General features: G+C 40.6%; 1 protein-coding gene across 4 annotated transcripts in view; it reads left to right on the top strand.

Moving 5' to 3' along the window:
- APAF1 (apoptotic peptidase activating factor 1) overlaps positions 1-12125 on the top strand; it is an 82767-nt gene that overhangs the window by 64631 nt on the left and 6011 nt on the right. For 3 of the 4 annotated variants that reach the window (XM_061125562.1, XM_061125560.1, XM_061125563.1), the window contains 4 exons: positions 1613-1732; positions 2048-2173; positions 7216-7341; positions 9100-9246. In XM_061125562.1, the coding sequence (XP_060981545.1) occupies positions 1613-1732; positions 2048-2173; positions 7216-7341; positions 9100-9246 (519 nt within the window). The remainder of the gene's footprint in view (positions 1-1612; positions 1733-2047; positions 2174-7215; positions 7342-9099; positions 9247-12125) is intronic. The other variant, XM_061125561.1, reaches the window with a different exon arrangement.

The following is a 12125-nucleotide window of genomic DNA, read 5'->3' as shown; positions in this document are numbered from 1 at the left end:
TGCTCAGGAGGGCTCTCTGACTTCTTGATGTGGAGGGTAGCAGTAAGAACTTCAGTCAGGAATGAACACTGAGTCAGACACAGCTGGGAATGGCAGTACCAGTGAACCAGGAGGAGCTGTTAATAGAAACCACTGATACTCTTGTCCACTAAAGCCCAGAAAGTTGAAGGAGGGAGCCAGAAACCTCCTATAACAATGGTCCAGGGTATTTTATGTTTAGTCACGCAGGGTACCTTTTCTTCTGATATGATTTGGGGAGCCAGAAAGCTTCTGTTTCTTCCCCCTCGCCTTAGCATATCTTATTGAGCTCTTAAAATACCGAAATTCCCAATTCATTCTCCTCAGAATTACTCTCACTTCCAGCTCCTCTCCTAAGGTCCCTTGTTCTCATATGAGATAACCTTGCTTCCACGAATGGGCACTCAGAGACAGAAAAGATGGAGCTTTCTGAGAGCTGGGGCGTGATGGAGGTGGGAGGGTGGCTGCTAAAAGTGGAGGATACAGGAGTAAAGAAAGAGCGTAAGAGAGATGTAATTTCTTTTACGATTTGGCCTAAACCTGATACAAAAAGCCTCAAAGGGATTTCTACTGTTTAACCTTTATCAGTCAGAAACTAGACCCAGAATACTATTAATGTGCATACCTGAGATGGTGGCTGCTTTTTCTTTATCTTTTTATCTCTTATGTTAAAAAAAATAGAAGAAAATTCTGTGGGAGACTGACTAATGGCATGAAGCCCAGAAGTCTAGCTTCAGGCTCTCTGGGCTGCTTCTTAGCATATCTTCCCAACCTTCTTTCCCCGCTACTGTTCCTTCTAAATACCCTGTACTCCAGCCAGATTAAACCGTGAACAGGTCTCTGTAACCTTTTCACCTTTTCCTGCTCCTGTGTCTTAACTCAGGCATTCAGAGTGTTTGTTTTAAATGCCCTTTTCTGTTTGTGAATCATAATTCCAGTTCATTTCTCAAGCCTACTTTGAATGCCCTGTCTCCAGCATTGCAGTCTCTTCTCTTTCCCTTGTATCTGAGCAGTTATTCCTGGAGTGCCATGTGAAAAATAATCTACAGTATCACTTGTCATTTTGAAGATTGTATTGGGGGCTAGCTAAGATATCTGAAGCTCAGAAATTCCACGACCTGGTTTGAAGCTGCTCTGGTCAGTGGACTTTGCCAGGCAGCAGGACCAGTAGGATTCAGTAGTTTCAGTTGAGCTGGAATCAGGGCTTGGCCTAGCTTGTGAGGTTCAGAAATATGGGAATATGTAATTGGGATAATTTTCTTTGGAAAATTTAATCAGATGGTGAGCTCACTGGCATGTTGTGACTTTTCTCTATCTTCTGATATAATTAACTGCTCTCCAAGCAACTGAAGGAAACAAATTTTATTTAGGAGGAAAAATATTTTATTTTGCCCTTATTCAAGTTAATTAACTCTAGCTTTTCTCTTTTTTCTCTGTAAAATGGGGATACCATATTATTATTTGGTTCCCATCTATATTTTACTGAAGTGCCATGCAGATGAAAGACTTCAGACAAGGGAGTGCTTCTCCCCTACCCTTCTAATGGGGTATTTTCAGAAAAGGGTTATAACAGACTTGTTTCTTTGATATTCAGATATGGAATTGGCAATCAGAGGACCCTTTCTTTCTCCAAGCCCACCAGGAAACAGTGAAAGACTTTAGACTCTTGAAAAATTCAAGACTGCTTTCCTGGTCATTTGATGGAACAGTAAAGGTAATTTGTAACAGATGTTTCTTTGCTAAGAAATATTCTACTGTTGTATTGATTATATAGTGACAGCCAAAAGCAGATGGCTGATACGTAAATACTTAAATTTTTAAATTTCTAAAGTAGAAATGCCTGTTTTTTGTTTACTGCAGTCATCTACATCTGCTGTGTGTCTATGAACATTTGTACTAAAAGGCTCTTAAAGGGGTTAGAACAACCAGTGTACCTAAAGCTCTTGTTTTATAGCTCTCTTCTGGCTGATTATGCTCAGCAATACAAAAGTGTTCTGAAAAGTGTCAGCTTCTGAGTTTTTCTTTGAAGGTATGGAATATTATTACCAGAAGACTAGAAAAAGACTTCGTGTGTCACCAGGACACAGTTCTTTCTTGTGATATTTCCTCTGATGCTACTAAGTTTTCTTCTACCTCTGCTGACAAGACTGCAAAGGTAGGTCAATGGGGTGAAAGGTACATGCTTAAAACTTGGGTGTTGGTTATGTATTCTGAGTCCAACTAATGTGTAAAATACTTCCCTGGTGGCTCAGATGGTAAAGAATCCATCTGCAGTGTAGGAGACCTGGGTTTGATTCCTGGGTTGGGAAGATCCTCTGGAGAAGGGAATGGTTACCCACTCTCGTATTCTTACCTGGAGAATTTCATAGGCACAGAAGCCTGGTGGGCTGTAGTCCATGGGTTTGCAAAGAGTTGAACATGACTGAGTGACAAATGCTAACTAATGTGTAAAAGAGAAAAATAATATTCTGTCTGGATGTTTGTCTCTTGTGAATTTTTGGAGGATGACCATTGGCATTTAGTTTGTACCAAACATGCTAAGTGAGTCACATTGAGGACTTTTGATTTCTCCTTTACTGATATATTTTTGTCTGTTAGTAATCAAAGGCAGCATCTACTGCATATTATAGGAATAAAAAGTATTGAAAGAGATTTACATTTAATTGTACACCCACAGTTAAATTTTTTGTAATCAATGTAAATTGATGCTTCTGGAAATCATATTCCAGTGAAATGATGCTGCCTGCTTGGGGACACTGATGACTCCATCATATTCTTTTTTCTTCATCTTTGTTAATGGCATTGCTATCTGTCCATCTTTCCAAACTATAAACCTTGGAATTGCCTGGGACTCTCCTGTCTTCTGTGTTCTATTGATTACTACTCAGTGTCTCTTGGATCCTTATTCTCTTCCTTTTCCCCACCCTAAGACCGGGCTCTCCTCTTTTATTGGTGGACCTGCCACTGGTCTGCGCCTCCTCCAGTTTATCTTCCCTGCTGCTGCCCAAGTGCCCTGTTGAAGCTCCTCTGAGACTTGATGGTTTACAAGCCCATATTCTTAGCCCATCTCTGTCTCTTTCTGCTAAATTGTTCCCTCTGTGCCAGACTACTTCTACTTCCACCTTTTTGTGCAGTTATCTTTGGCTCAACTTGACCTTTTATCCTTTTTTATCTCAGTGCATCCTGACTCATTCTTTTAGACCAGCATTTGAGGTCAATTCTTCAGTGATCACTTTCCTGGCCCTTAGGCAGGATTAGCTGCTCTGCCCTCAGTGTTCCTATTACATATTCTCATGTTAATCATTTACTTCATACCACTGTTCACTCAGCCATTTATGATTAAACTAGAAACTTTTCAAGGACAGGGACTGAATCTGGTTATCTTTGTACTACCAGTTCTTTGCTCAGTGTCTGTAACATGTTTTCAGTATGTGCTTGTTAAATGGTGATAACAGAACCACCAGGGAGAATATTGGAAGGAAAAGAACAGCATCTTTCTGCCAAGATAGTATGTTGTTATAGGGATTATAGTAGGGTCATGGTGGAGAGTTCTGACAAATGTGGTCCAGTGGAGAAGGGAATGGCAAAACACTTCAGTATTCTTGCCTTGGGAACCCCATGAACAGTATGAAAAGGCAAAAAGACAGAGGACACTGAAAGTTGAACTCCCCAGGTTGGTAGGTGCCCAATATGCTAGTGGAGAACAGTGGAGAAATAACTTCAGAAAGAATGAAGGGATGGAGCCAAAGCAAAAACAACACCCACTTGTGAATGGGACTGGTGATAGAAGCAAAGTCCGATGCTGTAAAGAGCAATATTGTATAGGAACCTGGAATGTTAGGTCCATGAATCAAGGCAAATTGGAAGTGGTCAAACAGGAGATGGCAAGAGTGAATGTTGACATTCTAGGAATCAGTGAACTAAAACGGACCGGAATGGGTGAATTTAACTCAGGTGACTGTTGTATCTACTGCAATGGGCAAGAATCCCTTATAAGAAATGCAGTAGCCATCATAGTCAACAAGAGTCCAAAATGCAGTACTTGGATGCAGTCACAAAAAGGGCAGAATGATCTCTGTTCATTTCCAAGGCAAACCATTCAATATCACAGTAATCCAAGTCTATGCCCTGACCAGTAATGCTGAAGAAGCTGAAGTCGAACGGTTCTATGAATGAAGACCTACAAGACCTTCTAAAACTAACACCCAAAAAAGATGTCCTTTTCATTATAGGGGACTGGAACGCAAAAGTAGGAAGTCAGGAAACACCTGGCGTAACAGGCAAATTTGGCCTTGGAGTACAGAATGAAGCAGGGCAAAGGCTAATAGAATTTTGCCAAGAGAACCCACGGGTCATAGCAAACACCCTCTTCCAACAACACCAGAGAAGACTCTACACATGGACATCCCCAGATGGTCAACACTGAAATCAGATTGATTATATTCTTTGCAGTCAAAGATGGAGAAGCTCTATACAGTCAGCAAAAACAAGACTGGGAGCTGACTGTGGCTCACATCGTGAACTCCTTGTTGCCAAATTCAGACTTAAATTGAAGAAAGTAGGGAAAACCACTAAACCATTCAGGTTATGACCTTCATCAAATCCATTACGACTATACAGTGGAAGTGAGAACTAGATTCAAGGAATTAGTTCTGATAGACAGAGGACCTGATGAACTATGGATGGAGTTTCGTGACATTGTACAGGAGGCAGTGATCAAGACCATCCCCAAGAAAAAGAAATGCAAAATGGTTGTCTCAGGAGGCCTTACAAACAGCTTTGAAAAGAAGAGATTTGAAAGGCAAAGGAGAAAACGAAAGATATTCCCATTTGAATGCAGACTTCCAAAGAATAGCAAGGAGAGATAAGAAAGCCTTCCTCAGTGATCAGTGCAAAGAAATAGAGGAAAACAATAGAATAGGAAAGATTAGAGATCTCTTCAAGAAAATTAGAGATACCAAGGGAACATTCATGCAGAGATGGGCACAATAAAGGACAGAAACAGTATGGACCTAACAGAAACAGAAGATATTAAGAAGAGGTGGCAAGAATACACAGAAAAACTATACAAAAAAAGATCTTCATGACCCAGATAATCACGATGGTGTGATCACTCACCTCGAGCCAGACATGCTGGAATGCAAAGTCAAGTGGACCTTAGGAAGTATCACTACGAACAAATCTAGTGGAGGTGATGGAATTCCAGTTGAGCTATTCCAAATCCTGAAAGATGATGCTGTGAAAGTGCTGCACTCAACATGCCAGCAAATTTGGAAAACTCAGCAGTGGCCACAGGACTGGGAAAGGTCAGTTTTTATTCCAATCCCAAAGAAAGGCAATGCCGAAGAATGCTCAAACTACTGCACAATTGCACTCATCTCACACACTAGTAAAGTAATGCTCAAAATTCTCCAAGCCAGGCTTCAGCAATGTGTGAACTGAGAACTTCTCGATGTCTAAGCTGGATTTAGAAAAGGCAGAGGAACCAGAGATCAAATGTGGATCATTGAAAAAGCAAGAGAGTTCCAGGAAAACATCTACTTCTGCTTTATTGACTATGCCAAAGCCTTTGACTGTGTGGATCATGACAAACTGTGGAAAATTCAAGAGATGGGAATACCAGACCACCTGACCTGCCTCTTGCGAAATCTGTATGCAGTCAGGAAGCAACAGTTAGAATTGGACATGAAACAACAGACTGGTTCCAAATCAGGAAAGGAGTACATCTCGGCTGTATATTGTCACCCTGCTTTTCTTTAACTTATATGCAGGGTACATCATGAGAAATGCTTGGCTGGATGAAGCACACTCTGGAATCAAGATTGCCAGGAGAAATATCAATAACCTCAGATATGCAGATCACACCACCTTTATGGCAGAAAGTGAAGAAGAACTAAAGAACCTGTTGATGAAAGTGAAAGAGGAAAGTGAAAAAGTTGGCTTAAAGCTCAACATTCAGAAAACTAAGATCATGGCATCTGGTCCCATCACTTCATGGGAAATAGATGTGGAAACAGTGGCAGACTTTATTTTTTTGGGCTCCAAAATCACTGCAGATGGTGACTGCAGCCAAGAAATCAAAGACACTTGCTCCTTGGAAGAAAAGTTATGACCAACCTAGATAGCATATTAAAAAACAGACATTACTTTGCCAACAAAGGTCCGTCTTGTCAAGCCTATGGTTTTTCCAGTGGTCATGTATGGATGTGAGAGTTGGACTGGAAAGAAAGCTGAGCATTGAAGAATTGATGCTTTTGAACTGTGGTGTTGGAGAAGACTTGAGAGTCCCTTGACTGCAAGGAGATCAGTCCTGAGTGTTCATTGGAAGCTCCAATCCTTTGGCCACCTGATGTGAAGAGCTGACTTATTGGAAAAGACCCCTGATGCTGGGAAAGATTGAAGGCAGGAGGAGAAGGGGATGACAGAGGATGAGATGGTTGGATGGCATTACTGACTCAATGGAGATGAGTTTGAGTAAACTCCAGGAGTTGGTGATGGACAGGGAGGCCTGGCGTGCTGCAGTCCATGGAGTCGCAAAGAGTTGGACATGACTGAGTGACTGGACTGAACTGATGGGGATTAACCTAGGAATTTCAGTCTCTATTATCTCATTTAATTTTCACTCTACAGGTGCTACTATTCCCATCATACACATAAAGAAACTGAAGCCAGAGAAGCTCATGTAGTTGTCCTAGGCCAAGGAACTAATAAATTGTGGAGCCAGGACTCCACTCAGGTCTGCTTCACTCTGTAGACCATTTTGCTCTTCTTCCTTCTGAGTCTAAAGAACTTAAGGAAACTGTGACTTTGATCCTTATGCTGAAGTTTACTTGAATAATTAAAGAGAAACTAAAATATTATCAAGGTTGCTAGTTTGCATTTGGGCCTCTCATAAAAGGTTATGAACTGCTGAATATTAGAACTTCGTATGATTGAATTTATGGCTAACTAGCCAGGAAAGAATCTGTCTGCAATGCGAGAGACCTAGGTTCAATCCCTGGGTCTGGAAGATCCCCTAGAGAAGGGAATGACAACCCACTCTTTTATTGCCTGGAGAAGTCCATGGATAGAGGAGCCTGGCAGGCTACAGTCTTTGGGGTTGCAGAGTCAGACCAAGCAACTAACACACACAGCATTCAAGGCAGGGTTTGTAGGTGCTTATTTCAAGATTCTTAAACAATCTGAATTGCCTTCCAGATTTGGAGTTTTGAACTCCTTTCTCCTCTTCATGAATTGAGAGGCCACAAAGGCTGTGTGCGCTGCTCTTCCTTCTCTGTGGACAGTGCCCTGTTGGCGACTGGAGACGACAATGGAGAAATCAGGGTAGGGTGTTTGCTGACATGAAAGCACTGTTTTTCTTACAGCTGTGGCTGGTCCTCTGTACCGCATCGGGGCCCTTTGTTAATGTAACAGGGAAGCACAGGCTGTGGGGTCCTGGTTGGATGAGGCACGCTTTGTTCTGTTTCCCGTGCACGTTGTGTTCACAGCTGCACTCCACTGCAGAAAAGAATTCGTTTTAGAGTTAGAAGCATTTCCTATGTATGTGAGAAGGCAGATGCCCTAGTTATTTGCGGTTGGCTCTCTGCTGTTAGCTTGAGAATAATGACTCATCCTAATTCTTGGATCTGAACCAAAGATTGTTTTTAGTGGCAGAATTTGAGGAGAATAATTTTTGTAAATTGTTATCTAGATTATAAATGAATTGCAATTTTGCTGTTTTCTGCACTGAAAGGTCTCTCTAGCACTGTACCCATTAAATAGTCAACATTTAGAGTAGGGCCTGTTGCTGTTCTCATGGGGCTATTTGCTGCTGGTTGTATTAGAAGCACTGTGTGGTTGAAAATGATTGGACATTGGGGTGCTTTGGCAACCAGTATAATTAAGGAGAGTCTTTTTTTTTTTTCATGAAAGAGAAATTAAAATGCAAGGAATAGGTATATAGTGCAGAAGAGTGAGACATTATGCAGTTTGCTGGAACAGAGGCATTATCAGATAGGCCTGCCAGGAAAATAAGATTCTCTTGCTTAAGAACTAAGTAATCAACTAAGTAATCTCTATGCCATTCTCACAAGTATCACACCCACTGAAGGAGCAGGGCTGCTTTGGGAACATTGAGTTTGCTCTGAGTCCTCATCTCTGGATGAAAGGACCTCTTTATTGGTTATAAGGCAGTGTTTCATTTTCCAGAAAGCCCTAAAGGTAAAAATTGTCTCTCTTTAAGTGCTATTCAGAAAATTTTCTTTAGTACATTAAAAAAATTTGTTTTTCCACTTTATTTTTTAAAAATACAGGAAAGTAGTTAACTTTTTATATATATCTTATATCTAGCTGTCTTACTGAATTCTTTCTAATCAGTTTTCCATTTGATTCTCTTGGATTTCCCAGGGAGATATTTACAAATGATGATTTTAATTATTTTCTTTTGCTGTTTATGCCTCTATTTTTCTTATTCTGATGTGTAATTTCTTTGAAAAATTAGAGTACTGCTCATATATTAAGTATCACTGGAAGTAAATGGAAATAGTAGTATCTTTTAGTAATTAGGTTGTTTATAGAAGTTCAGTAAAATAATCTTAGTGAATGTTTATATGTTTGCTTCCTTATTTTATACATATAAAGTATTAAAAATTATAGATATGTATATAAAAAAAACCTTACTGGACTTACTGTTTAAAATATGTATACTTAAGGTGTTTGTATAGTATCTGTCATTATTCTAGATCCTAAACTAGAATTCTTTGTTCTTTTGAGGTAGTTTAATTTATTAGGCCTTTTTTGTTTATTCCCTGCTTCTCCTATCATACTCTTTTATTCAGTGAAAGAGTCTCAGTTTTATAATTAGTCACTCTTAAGTCCTTTTGTTATATTTTTTTGGATTAAAGATAAAGATAAATATCACAAGTAATGCATTTTAATTATATTTATTGTTTTTAATTTGAAAAAGAATGGAATTTAAAAAATTACTAAGGTATCACCGAATTGTAATTATGTTTTTAAGAAAAATTTCCAAATATGTTCCAGATGTGATAGATATAAAACTTCTGAGTAACCCTGCTAATGAACTGTGTATCACTTTTGTAGATATGGAATGTCTCAAACGGTGAGCTTCTTCATTTGTGTGCTCCGATTTCAGTAGAAGAAGGAGCTACTACTCATGGAGGTTGGGTGACCGACCTTTGCTTTTCTCCAGACACCAAAATGCTTGTTTCTGCTGGAGGATATCTCAAGGTGAGGGATTCTCAAAGACTAAGGGAAAAGAGCAGTCTATACCCTACTTTCCAAGCTGTTTTCACATCCTGTGTCTCGGTTGGGCTTCATACAACCCATCAGAAAGGAGAGGCAGTTACTGTTACCCTGTTTTGGGTGATGATTTGCAAGGCTGCTTTTCTCAGGTCTTTCGGAAGTTCTGATGACAGTGTTAGGGATCTTCTCAGACCAGAGCTCTCATACCACCCCATACAAGTCTTAGATGATCAGAATGACTAGAAAGTAGGGTGTTTAACTGGATTTGATTTCCTGCTTTGCTAATTGTGAACTGTGTTGGTTGAAAGTCTTTAAAATTTTTTTTTATTTGTGAAATTTTCTTTCTTAAGTATTAGTGGTAATAGTAGTAGTAACAATAATAAAAATAGTGATAATATTATTATCCTGTTATAGTAGTAGTAGTAATAAAAATAGCAACAGCAGCATATTGCTTTATAGTTTAGAAAATGCTTTGCTTACATCATCTTTGTAGCCAGCTTGTGAGACTTAAATTTTATCCTCTTTGGTTTGTAGGTGAGGAAAGTGATGTTCATAGAGGTTGTGAATGTCCTAAAATTGCTTAGTACATTTGCTTATGTGAACCTAGTGTTAGTAAATACTGAGGCCGCTGTGGAGTATGCTGTGGTGCCTCAGGGTTGTTTTTTGGTGCTTGCATCTTTTGGTCCATCCCCTCACTAAGAATGTACTAAGTGCCACTGTCTGCTGACTCTCCTGTGTGGGACAGTGTTTAAAACTTGGTTCTTGCTTAGGTGGTTGACAGTCTTTGGGGGAAACAGACAGTAAATAAAGTCTCTTAAGTGTAAGAGGGGTTCTAGGACATGTCTGCAGAAGAAGATTGGAAGCACAAAGGAGAGGACAGAGGGTTCCTGGGGAGGGATGCTGGAGTTGAGCCTTTGCAGTAGTGGTTGACGTGTAAAAGGGGTTTGAAGATGGTACTGTATATTGTACTGATTGCTTAACATAGAACGCTATTGAATTAGATCTCGTGATACTGTTTTTTTCTTCCTGAAAACGTTCAAGGGTAGGAGATGATTCTAATTGTCTAGTACAGTATGTGCTGTGCTTCATCGCTCAGTCGTGTCTGACTCTTTGCGACCCCATGGACTGTAGCCTGCCAGGCTCCTCTGTCCATGGGATTCTCCAGGCAAGAATACTGGAGTGAGTTGCCATTCCCTTCTCCAGGGGATCTTCCCAACCCAGGGATCAAACCCAGATCTCCTGAGTGGCCGGTGGATTCTTTACCATCTGAGCCACCCAGGAAGCCCAGAAATAGGGGAGTCTGTAGCCTATCCCTTCTCAGCGTGCAGAAGCCGCTGAGCTGCCAGGGAGGCCCGTTGGCACAGTGGTGGTGTTGTTGTTCAGTCCTCAGTCGTGTCCGACTCTGCGACCCCATGGACTGCAGCATGCCAGGCTTCCCTGTCCTTCACCAGCTCCTGGAGCTTGTTCAAACTCATGTCCATTGAGTCGGTGATGCCATCCAACCACCTCATCCTCTGTCATCCCCTTCTCCTCCTGCCTTCAATCTTTCCCAGCATCAAGGTCTCTTCTAATGAATCGGCTCTTTGCATCAGGTGGCCAGAGTATTGGAGCTTCAGCATCAGTCCTTCCAATGAATATTCAATACTGATTTCCTTTAGGATTGACTGGTTTGATATCCTTGCAGTCCAGGGGACTCTCAAGAGTTTTCTCCAACACCATAGTTCAAAAGCATCAGTTCGTCAGTGCTCAGCCTTCTTTATGGCCCAACTCTCAACATCCATACATGACTACTGGAAAACTATAGCTTTGACTAGACGGACCTTTGTTGCAAGATAATGTCTCTGCTTTTTAATATACTGTCTAGGTTGGTTATAGCTTTTCTTCCAGGGAGTAAGCGTCTTTCAATTTCATGGCTGCAGTCACCATCTGCGGTGATTTTGGAGCTCAAAAGAATAAATTATCTCACTGTTTCCGTTGTTTCCCCATCTGCTTGCTGTTTGCCATGAAGTGATGGGACTGGATGTCATGATCTTAGTTTTCTGAATGTTGAGTTTTAAGCCAGCTTTTTCTTTTTTTTTTTTTTTTCATTTATTTTTATTAGTTGGAGGCTAATTACTTTACAATATTGTAGTGGTTTTTGCCATACATTAACATGAATCAGCCATGGATTTACATGTGTTCCCCATCCCAATCCCCTATCCCATCCCTCTGGGTCTTCCCAGTGCACCAGCCCTGAGCACTTGTCTCATGCATCCAACCTGGGCTGGTGATCTGTTTCACTCTTGATAGTATGCTTGTTTCAATGCTATTCTCTCAGAACATCCCACCCTCGCCTTCTCCCACAGAGTCCCAAAGTCTGTTCTGTACATCTGTGTCTCTTTTTCTGTTTTGCATATAGGGTTATTGTTATCGTCTTTTTAAATTCCATATATATGCATTAGTATACATATTAGTCTTTATCTTTCTGGCTTACTTCACTCTGTATAATGGGCTCCAGTTTCATCCATCTCATTAGAACTGATTCAAATGAATTCTTTTTAATGGCTGAGTAATATTCCATTGTGTATATGTACCATAGCTTCCTTATCCATTCGTCTGCTGATGGGCATCTAGGTTGCTTCCATGTCCTGGCTATTATAAACAGTGCTGCAATGAACATTGGGGTGCACGTGTCTCTTTCAGATCTGGTTTCTGTGGTGTGTATGCCCAAGAGCGGGATTGCTGGGTTGTATGGCAGTTCTATTTCCAGTTTTTAAGAAATCTCCACACTGTTTTCCATAGCGGCTGTACTAGTTTGCATTCCCACCAACAGTGTAAGAGGGTTCCCTTTTCTCCACACCCTCTCCAGCATTTATTGCTTGTAG

The sequence above is a fragment of the Dama dama genome, chromosome 22 (assembly GCF_033118175.1).
Source record: "Dama dama isolate Ldn47 chromosome 22, ASM3311817v1, whole genome shotgun sequence".
Taxonomy (NCBI): domain Eukaryota; kingdom Metazoa; phylum Chordata; class Mammalia; order Artiodactyla; family Cervidae; genus Dama; species Dama dama.
The sequence above is the reverse complement of the archived record's forward strand: the minus strand, read 5'-3'. Positions and strand labels throughout refer to the sequence as shown.